Raw genomic sequence first — 11,178 nt, forward strand, 5'->3', positions numbered from 1 at the left:
GTCCAGAGGAGTGGGAGCAATAAGAATTGAAAAGAGAGTGTTAAAATGACATAAATTGCTTTAGAGTTTGCTGGAATACAGCCTCATCTAACCCATCACATAGATGTTAGTTGTCTTCACAGTGGCCAAAACAAGCCAACAATGGCCTTGAAATCACTTCTGGGGAAGTGATTGCTGCTCCCCTTTGTCTTCTACTCTTAGAAGTAGTTACCTTGTTGATTGCTGGGCAGTATCTTGATTAACTTGAATAAGTCTGATTAAAAATTATTTTAAATAATGTGTCTAAATGTAAGTAAAACTAATGAATTTCGTGGCTTATCTCCTGTCCATTTAGGATTTCCAGACTAACATTCCAGAGGAATAAAACATATTCTTAAGCTTCTTATAACATATTTATTAAATCAGAGATAATATTGTACAGAAAAATCATAGGGACTTGAATTTGAGTTCTAGGTCCATTCCTTTTTATCTGTTGGGCTTTGCTAACATACTTCCTTCTTCTGGACCGTAGTGCCTTCCCTGTGAAATAGGTATTATAATGATCAATTTCAAAGGATTTCTTTGAAAAATTAATAAGGTGACAGTTGCATTTCTCATGGGGCTTGCTCCATAGTAAGTGCCCAATAAATAAATATTGCTACCATCATAATCTTATTTAAAATTATTATTGTAGTTGTTATTTATATAATTGTCATTATTATCAGTGTTAGAATCTACATAATCAAAAAAAGTAGCCATTGCTGTATCCACCCAGGATGTAAAATAAATTTAATATTCCTTTCTTTACATTCAATTTCCTTTTTGTTAGTTTTTCCAAAGTGATTTGTGCTTCGGCAGTCTGTGAAATGGTGTTAGATTTAGGCACCCAGAGTAATTGATGTCAAATATAATAAAAATAAGTTCAGAGGAAAGTAAGATAAGCTACACTGGATGTGTTGGTCATATGTAACTTAGGTACATGCATGGTGTGTGTAATAATAGTTTTAATCAAATCACTGAAAATACGTCTCTCCCAGGGGAACCTGGACTTCTCATTTCTCCAGTGAATGCAAAGAATCCCTTCTTTGGCTATGCTGGAAATAGGAAGCACACAGAAAAGAAATTGCTTTGTGACGTTTTTAAGAAGGGAGATGTTTACTTTAACACCGGAGATTTAATGGTCCAAGACCAGGAGAATTTCCTTTATTTTTGGGACCGTATTGGAGACACTTTCAGGTATGAAATAGCGTCGGTTGCAAAGCTTGCTCCGTGATTGTGAACCCTGCTCTGAGTGAGGCTCTGTGGAAACATTATACACCACCTGCTGTCTACCTTCAGGGAACGGAGAGTTTTTATCTCAATAATGTCTCCCAGTTTAAAAATTCACTGCGCATCTGTTTCTAGATTGAAACATAAGTTACATTTTGATGTCATTTTTGTAATTATCTTAATGAATCATTTGGGTCCAAATCAGTGAGCTCCTTTTTTTTTTTAGCATATGATACAGGCAGGCTGATGTGAAGTCTAATTGGTAGGGTTAAAACAGAAAACCAATTTAGTCAAATATGGTCTAATTCTTGACCTAATGGCAAAAATAGTGAAACAGCAAAATTTCCCTTTCTTATATGTGCTTTTTTAATTCCTTAGGGTTATTTTAGGCTTATGAATTTATTTTGCTTTACTAATCAATGACTATAGAACAGTAGAGGACAGACAGTAGACAGTCCAAAAACGTTTGAATGAATAAATGAATTATACCTCCTATTTCCTCACCTTCTTTGTGACATGTTAGGAGGTCACCTTATGTAAAATCATTTTAATTAAAACATTCATATGCATTAAAAGAGCCAAAGGGGTTAATTCCTAGAAATTCAAGGGGGCCAGTACACCAAAAGACAACTATAGCTTTCCTTTCAGTTTTCTCTATCATTAGAGATAGAGAATGCTTTGTACTTCACTGTTATTATATTACAAAACAAAGAGGGATTTGTTGTTATTTTATTTTTTATGACATATTAAAAAAACCCTTTTACAGTAGCAGTTGATACCAATGAGACACAGATAATGTAATTTTAAATTAAAAAACAGATACTGGGCTTCCCTGGTGGCGCAGTGGTTGAGAGTCCGCCTGCCGATGCAGGGGACACGGGTTCGTGCCCCGGTCTGGGAAGATCCCACATGCCACGGAGCGGCTAGGCCCATGAGCCATGGCCACTGAGCCTGTGCGTCCGGAGCCTGTGCTCCACAACGGGAGAGGCCACGACAGTGAGAGGCCCGCGTACTTCAAAAACAAACAAACAAACAAAAAACAGATACTGATGTAATTTTAAATAAAAAACAGATACTAACTTTGTTGACTTCTCAAAAATGTTCTTCCTTAGAAATGTTTTTCATTTTGAAAACTGCCATTATTTTTTATTATTAGGTGCTTGCATAGAGCCAAATGCAAGGCACTAAAACTTAAAGCTGGGCACCTCATTCTTCAAGTATAGGTAACTAACTGGAACTTGTTTTTTGTTTAGATGGAAAGGGGAAAATATTGCAACCACAGAGGTTGCTGATATTATTGGAATGTTGGATTTCATACAGGACACAAATGTCTATGGTGTAGCTGTACCAGGTATGAATATATTTCAGGTTTGGAAATGGTTCTCAGAATGTGCCACTTTCCTTTCACTTTGCAACAATTTTATTAATTCAGCATTTCATTTTTCACATATTAAAATAAATATCTTAGTTTTGGCTTGGCAAGTAATGCCCTAGACCAAGCTTGCAAACTTCGTGGTCACACCAGGGGAAAGGTACCAACTGCATTTTAATGTATGTGTGTATTTCTAAGCAGATCTTGAAAACTCTGATCAGTGACTCACTGCTAGAATATTTAGAGCTTTTCAATGGTCTATTATTTTTCTCTTGATGACTAGAGTTTATACATACCACTAAATAGGAACTTGTTCTAATTTAAATGTTTAATAACACTGACTTGTAGTTAAGTTGAATCTTTTTCAGAAATTATTTTAAAATGTGGTTGGCCTCATTTATCATTATAAGTATGCCTATGAGGATTGTCTCACATTGGTGAGACAATGGCAAAGAAAAGTGACCAACTTGAAATCACAGGACAGCTATTCCCCTTTACTGCCTTTTTTTTTTTTTTAAGCAAATAACAGTAATTTCCAATTAATGTTTGTAGGTGCAGGGGACACTGAGTGTGGGAATGTTTGGATGGGGGGCAAAGAAAGAGGACGTTAACTCTAATAGACAGGCACTGGGTGCTGGGAAAATGCTACAAGAGATTCCATAGCCCTGGAAAAAAGGTGGCATGATAAGCAGTAAGCGATCTGTGGAATTAGTTGTGGAAATACCTGCCTCTAGTTTCTTAACTTGAAGATATTGAATAATACCCTTTATTTTTTGCATTGATGCTTAACATGGACATTTCTCTCAAATATAGTTGCCTTTAAAAAATGTTTCCTCTTAATATTTTATAATAATAGTGACAGGATGCATATTATGGGTCACTTATGGTGTTTTCTATTCCATCTAGTTCACTTTTGTAGTGTAAACAATTAAACATAGACTCTGCACTTCCTTTCTCCTAAATCATTTCTAGGGAGTAAATCATATGCTCAGGGAAAGACCCACTTATTATGATACTGTTGCACTGTTATTGCTGCAATAGATGTAATGTCTATATTTGTAACAATTAGTGTGTAATTAACTGGATTTTTTTAAAAGTTCACCTACCACTTGTAAAACTGATGCTATTACAAACTTTTTTTTTTTCAGATTGTGAAGGAAAAGCAGGAATGGCTTCTATAACTTTAAAACCAAATACGTCTTTAGACTTGGAAAAAGTTTATGAACAAGTTGTAACATTTTTACCGGCTTATGCCTGCCCACAATTTTTAAGAATTCAGGTAATCTTACCAACCCATAAAACTTAAGACCAGAAATCTGGAGATGGTTTAGTTATAAAATAATATTTACCGCTTAGATAATAGGTGCATTTTATTTTTATTAGAAAATTTCAAGAACAATGAAAAGCATTGGGATGCTAATTTATGCCATATTTGAAGCCTAATTATAGAAGGGAGGACAATAAAATGCTAGGAAGTCTTTGTCGTTGTCCTATTTGTTGCTCTCCTCCTCTTCAATCAGATAAATGAGGGTCCCAGTGATGGTGGCAAGCCAAACCCAAATCTTACACATGCCTTAATGCTTTGTGAAGACATTTGGTGCTGTGTACCTAAAATTAGGTTCTACCAAGCTGACATCAAAGTGTCTGCAGGATGTGTGTAGACCCTCAAGGCAATTGGCTTTAAGCAATTTTGCCTTTAATTTTTTATCTTCATTCTGTCCAGTCTCTTTCGGGGACCTTATATTTTGGGGGAATTCTGAATTCATTGGTTTTGAGAGGTGGGCTTTCTCTTGTTAGGCTGCTGGAGTAAAGTCCAATAAAAAGAAAACAAATTTTCTCAGCTCCTGGGTAACTTTGCCTGCTCATTTATCCAGCCATTTATTCATTTAATATTGTGCCTCAAATATAATTTCCCAAAGCTAGTCCTCATCATCTCTTAACATCCAATCACATAGAACTTTTCTGGATATGTTTGTCATATCACTGTTACATCCCTGATAGAGCAATAGCTGACTTAATATTCTTTTTTAAAGCATTTGCTGGGTAATCCTTGTGGCCAAGTCACTGCTTGGCCAATGAGACACATCATCTAAACTGTCATGAATACATATTCCATTTACATAATATTTTAAGAGCTTTTACATATATTGTGTCAGATTATTTTCATAGCAGTCCTCTGAAATAATAAAGGTAGCTAAATATGAAAAAGAAGTAACACGGTTTTAATTGAAATTTTTGAAATAATTGTAGATTCACATGCATTTGTAAGAAACAATACAGAGAGATCCTGTGTAAATGATTACAACCAGGATATTGACATTGATACAATCCACTCATTTTATTAAAATTTCCTCTGTTTTACTTGTACTCATTTGTGTGTATGTGTGTATTAAGCTCTTACATTTTTATTACCTGTGTAGCTTCATGTATCAATGACCATAGTCAAGATATGGACAATTCCACCACCACAAGGCTCCCACACGTTACCCTTTTATAACCACCCCCAGCTCCCTCCTGCCCCTCCCATCTTGCCCCAGAAAGAATGGATTTTAATTCTTAGTAGAGTAGAAAGTTGATGGATCAAATAATATTTTAAACATTTTCCTCCAAGGGCAACTTAAAATTCACTGTCATTAAGTAAAAGAAATATTTTGTCATAGGACCCCTCTGTAAGATTAAATCAGTCTTGTACAAATTTAGAAAATATTTTAGGATCATTAAACACCTAAAAAAACTTGGCCCATGAGTGTTACGTTTATTACAGTATTTGCTATAGTTAGCACAATGAATGACACTTAGTTGGCACTAAAATTATTTAATAAATAAATTATAATGATCTGATATAAAAAATGCAAACATAAGTTACTTCTGACAAAATGAATAAGACAACTATCTTATTAAAAATCTGTTTAGCACAAATTTAAAAAGGATTCTTTTTGACAATAAATTTACAAAAAATTTTTAAATGTGATATTACTCAGTATGGCTGAGATGAAATTAAACTGGTCCTTTCATTTTGCTTCTGGGAACACAAATTGTTATCATCTCTCTCAAAAATAATTTGGTAAATATGTGATCACGCTCTTAGAATTTGCATATATTTTGATTTAGTAATTTCATTTCCAGAAATTTACCCTTAGGACATAATTAAAGATGCACAAATGTTATATATAAAATGTTATTATTTATGTAGTAAAAGTTTTAAATATTCTCTATATAGGTTCAAGAATAAGAGTAAGGTTAATTAACATATTATAATTAGATGAGATCTTATGAGACCATTAAAAATTGCCATTTTGATGAAAATTACCTAACCTGGAGAAACATACCGGGAATAATTATTTTTTAAAGAAGGCAGACTGTCAAATTGTATAATGGGAACTAATTTTTTTAAAAAGAGAAAAGAATATGTGTTTTTCCACAGTTACAACTCATTCTGTGATGACAGTGTTGGGTAGAGGATGAGATCAAGGAAGAAGGTTCAAAGAAAAGTTGACTTAGTTGCATTCATTCAGAAGGATGCATAAAAATGCTCAAACTACTCATAGAACCTTGTATGGACCCTGTCTGTCATCTGACTTAAAGCAAGGTTGCTTCCCTATGCCTGAAACTACCACAGAGATAATATCCTTGTCTCCTTTAAATTCCTTAAAGCAAAGATTCTTAAACTTTCTCGATTCATAACATCTTTAGTGTCTTAGTAATTATTTCATGGCACTCTTGGGCCAAAACAAATACCTAAACATTCATTTATTCAGTACTTAGGGCAATGCAAAATAACTATTTAGGTCTAATAAATTAGTTGCTGTTTGAAAAAATAATGCATATAAATGGAAAGAAAAATGCTTTTATTTCATATTTAAATAACCACATGTATTAAGGAGATGTAAGTTGGGCATTGCACAGCTCCTCAAATGTTGGAATTAGATTGTGCTGAACAGGGCCAGACTAATTCCATATTCCACCTTCATTTTTGGTTATACTTGCTTTTTGTCATAGCAACCACAAAAAACCCTGTTTCTCAAAGACATGACGTCATTGAAAAGAATGTATCAGAAACTAATATTGAAACTGAACTACCTTGACCAAGTAGTTGGTAGTGTGACAACAGATGTCACTGGGTTTACCTTGAAATTTTTAAATATCCTATGGGGACTCTGGCAATTCACTGAGGTACTATGAAGCACCTCAGTGCATAGTTTGGGAACCCAAGTTTTAGATCATTCCTTACCCCCTCTGGTTTTTGCAGTATTCTGCCTTATGGAATAGATTGCTGTCTTTTATCGCTTTTATCTTCTTGCCGTCTAGTAGCATTCTTTGTACATAATATTGCCTTGACATTGGATTGAAGAAATAAACCTATACGTTTTAGACATATTTGTAATCAGTTATTAACTATATTGATAATTCTTATATGTTGAATGAAGCTCACAGGAAAATCAAGGTAAAGATTTAAATGTTCCAAAGAGCATTTTAAAATTTCTAATGTTAAATTATTAGTAGTGAAAATAGAGATGGTCACTGGATATAAAAATGTTATAATTAAATATTACAGTCTATATTGTTGAATATTTTATTTGTATATTATACATAATATTGACTGACTCCACTAATCCTGGTCACTGTTTTATAGGAAAAGATGGAAACAACAGGAACATTCAAACTACAGAAGTTTCGGTTGGTGGAAGAAGGATTTAGTCCATTGAAAATTTCTGATCCACTTTACTTCATGGATAAGTTGAAAAAATCATACATTCCATTGACCAAAGAAATTTATGATCAGATAATATTAGGGAAGATTAAACTTTAAGCTTTTTTATATATGGGATTTTCCTATGCTGCTTAGGAGAAGTGAAAGGAGAGTATGTGATTCTTTAATATGAAATGGGGAGAGGGAACTGACATTAAGCATGTGCTATATTTCCTTAACTTGCAACAATTTTTCTTTAATTAAGTACTAACTTTAATTTGTTTTAATTGATAACAAACTTTGGGTGATTATTCTTTTTACCTATTTGGGATTCAGTGCATAAGTAAATATCTGCCTTAAAGTTTTTAAATAATTAATAAGTGGTTAACAATTTAGACATCTGCTAAAAAATTTACTTATTAATATTTAAAATTTCTAGTTTTGAGTAAAGGGTTAAATTTTAATCAAATATTTGATTTTTATGTGCCCTGTCCTATAACTCAATAAAACCATCTTTATTAATATGAGTTTTGAAGTTTTGTTTTGGTGTTTTGAATTATAAATTTAAAAATTTGTAAATTAAAAATGGTAAATATTCATTCAAAGGAAGGTATGCGCTCCTGTCTCCCTTATCCTAAACTCACATTAAGATGCTAGAAGAAATGTAAAAATATGAAACAACAAAGCACGAAAACTGGTAAGCCCAAAGCATTTAGGAATCTTGGGAAGATATATAAATGGGATCAAATTGATGCTAAATTGATGCTACAGAGCTGTAGGAACCACTAATAGTACAGGGAAAGAATAGACTAGACTAGGACCCATGTGTGAACACTAAGATCAGAGGCATAAAGGCTTTGAGTGTGAACAGGTTTTTGAGTAGTTAACTGGGAAATGTATCATAAGGATAGTGTAATAAGCACAATGGTACTTATCTCCGTGTGGAAGCACGAGCCTCCAGTGTTTGCCTCAAGCCAAAAACATTTAAGAGACTCTCTTACCAAAGTGAGCTAACTTCCATGGGAGGGGGTGGTGGAGCTGGACTAAGAAGCAGGGTAGGGGACAATGGCGACTGCATCAGCCTAAGTGGGCCTCCATTTTCAAGTGGTTTCTGGACGTTGCCACGGGAGCCGCAGTCGTCTCAGACCCAATCGGTGGCAGCAGCTCGTGTTTGCGCTCCTGCCGTGTTCTGGATTGAGCAGCAGCAGCAAGACCTGGCAGGGTGAACCAGCATCAGCTTGGCCTCTTCGCTCACCTGGACCCTGCCCCTAGGCTGAGTTGGCAACATGAGTGGCAACAACTTGGATGCGAATGACGAGTTTGATGAGCAGTTGCGAATGCAAGAATTGTATGGAGACACCAAGGACTGTGATACCCAGAAAGATCCCAGTGGAGAAACTGATTCTTGCGGGCAGCAGCTGACTGACACCCCATATGAATGGGACCTGGACAAGAAGGCTTGGTTCCCCAAGATCACTGAAGATTTTATTGCTACATATCAGGCCAATTATGGATTTTCTAATGATGGTGCATCTAGTTCTACTGCGAGTGTCCAAGATGTCAGTGCTAGGACTACAGAAGAACCTCCACAAAGAAAAACTCCCGAACCCAGTTATCCCAAAAAGAGGGGAGAAAAGAGAAAGGCTGAATCAGGATGGTTTCATGTTGAAGAAGACAGAAACACAAATGTATATGTGTCTGATTTGCCTCCAGACATTACAGTGGATGAATTTATACAGCTCATGTCCAAGTTTTGCATTATTATGAGAGATCTTCAAACAGAAGAGTTTAAGGTCAAGCTTTACAAAGATAATCAAGGAAATCTTAAAGGAGATGGACTTTGCTGTTATATGAAGAGAGAATCTGTGGATCTCGCATTAAAACTTTTGGATGAAGATGAAATTAGAGACTACAAATTACACATGGATGTGGCAAAGTTTCAACTGAAAGGGGAATATGACACCTCAAAGCAGAAGAAGAAGTACAAAGACTTCAAGAAAAAGTTGTCTATGCAACAAAAGCAGTTGGATTGGAGACCTTAGAGAAGAGCTGGCCAATCCTGAATACACCATGAGCAAGTTGTCATCATCAAAAATGTTTCATCATATGGATTTTGAGGATGATCCACTGGTGCCAAACGAGATCAGAGAAGACCTTCAAGTAAAGTGTTCAAAGTTTGGACAAATTAGGAAGCTCCTTCTCTTTGATAGGCACCCTCATGGTCTGGCCTCTGTGTCCTTTAGGGATCCGGAGGAAGCTGGTTATTGTATTCAAACCCTCAATGGAATGTGGTTTGGTGGCCATCAAATCACTGCCCAAGTGTGGGATGGGACTACAGATTATCAGGTGGAGGAGACCACAAGAGAAAGGGAGGAAAGGCTGAGAGGATGGGAGGCTTTCCTCAACACTCCCGAGGCCAACAGAGGCCTTCGGCTTTCAGATTCCATCTGTGCTCCAGAAGGGTGGGGCCTTCTAGAGTTAGGCATTTTTCAGAGCATCCTGGCACATCTCAAATGAATGTTCAAGAAGCCGCAACTGAAATGGCATTTGAAGAACTTATAGATGAAAAGAAGTTTGAGAAAACAGAAGATAGGGAAGAGGATGAAGAAGTTGCTTCTGAAAAAGACGCTAAAAGAAGTGGCCCTGAAAAAGAGGCTGAAGAAGGTTTTCCCCAAAAAGAATCTGAAGAGAGCTGCCTCGAAAGAGACTTTGAGGAAGGCTGTCCCAAAAGAGAGCATGAAGAAGACTTCTCCAATGGAGAGTCCAGAGAAGGCAGCCCTGAGATATAGCATGAAGAGGGTAGTACTAAAAAATAGTCAAAAAAGAATGGCCCTGAATGAGAGTCCAAAAAGAAGAGACCCAAAACGGATCCTGATGAGAATGGCCTTGAGCAGGAGTCTGAGGAGGAGGCCAGCCCCCAAAAGGCAGCTGAAGACAACAGCTCAGAACAAGGGTCTGAAGAGTGCTCAGAAAAGCAGTTTGAAGATGACTCTGAAAAAAGAGTTAAAAGAAAACGGCCTTGAGAAAGGTTTTGAGGAAGAGGGCTCTGAAAAGGAATGTAATGAAAATGTTTCTGAAGAAGAGTTAGAAGAAAATGACTCTGAAAAATCAGAATTCAAAGATGACAGCTCCAGGAAAGTGTTTGATGAAGAAGGCTCTGAGAAGGAATTTGATGAAGAGTCAGATGAGAAGGAAGAAACATGAAAAAGTATTTGACGATGAGTCGGATGAAAAGGAGGATGAAGAAGATTCAGAAGAAAAGGGGCTGGGAGATGCAAATGAAAAAGATGAAGAAGACGATGCAGATGAAAAGGTGTTTGAAGATTCAGATGGAAAAGAAGATGAGGAAGATGTAGATGTAAAGGAAGATGAAGACATAGATGAAAAGATGTTCAAAGATGACGATTCCACCGAGAAGTTGTTTGATGACAATTCCAGTGACAAGTTGTTTGAAGATTCCGATGAGAGAGGGACTGCAGGTGGTTTGGGGAATGCTAAGGAGGAAGGGCGCCCCGGTCCACAGGCAGCAGCTTTGTCCTCAGTAGTGATGACGATGATGACGACGCTGTTTAATCCCTTAAACTTGCTTTGTAGGGCAATTCCTCCATCTCCATTTTGCCTCTGCTCCAGGGTAATTACTAGTAGTGTTACATGAACGTGTGCATAGAGGTAGGATGCCATCAGATTAATGCAGTGAAGTATTCATGGTTACCTGTACTTAACAATTTTAAATATATGTGAATTGGCTATTCAGTTCAAACTTCATAGCATAATACAAGTCAACTGGATCCTTGCCCTTTGTCAAATTTGTTAAGCGCATACAGAATAATATTTTTTAAAGTATTCTGATTGAAGTTTGTGATATTCA

General features: G+C 36.2%; 1 protein-coding gene and 1 pseudogene across 2 annotated transcripts in view; both read left to right on the top strand.

Annotated features, from left to right (window-relative positions):
• SLC27A6 (solute carrier family 27 member 6) overlaps nucleotides 1-7,837 on the top strand; it is a 58,867-nt gene extending 51,030 nt beyond the window's left edge. The window contains exons 7-10 of the mRNA XM_081232441.1: nucleotides 1,017-1,215; nucleotides 2,502-2,599; nucleotides 3,769-3,899; nucleotides 7,254-7,837. Coding sequence (XP_081088567.1) covers nucleotides 1,017-1,215; nucleotides 2,502-2,599; nucleotides 3,769-3,899; nucleotides 7,254-7,430 — 605 coding nt within the window. The 3' untranslated portion in view covers nucleotides 7,431-7,837. The remainder of the gene's footprint in view (nucleotides 1-1,016; nucleotides 1,216-2,501; nucleotides 2,600-3,768; nucleotides 3,900-7,253) is intronic.
• A 744-nt stretch (nucleotides 7,838-8,581) lies between these two features.
• LOC308616350 (17S U2 SnRNP complex component HTATSF1-like) lies at nucleotides 8,582-10,883 on the top strand (annotated as a pseudogene). The gene has a single exon. The product of its transcript is annotated as a 17S U2 SnRNP complex component HTATSF1-like (transcript).
• Nucleotides 10,884-11,178: the final 295 nt, after the last annotated feature.

The sequence above is a fragment of the Mesoplodon bidens genome (genome assembly GCF_964165515.1).
Source record: "Mesoplodon bidens genome assembly, chromosome: 4".
Taxonomy (NCBI): Eukaryota; Metazoa; Chordata; class Mammalia; order Artiodactyla; family Ziphiidae; genus Mesoplodon; species Mesoplodon bidens.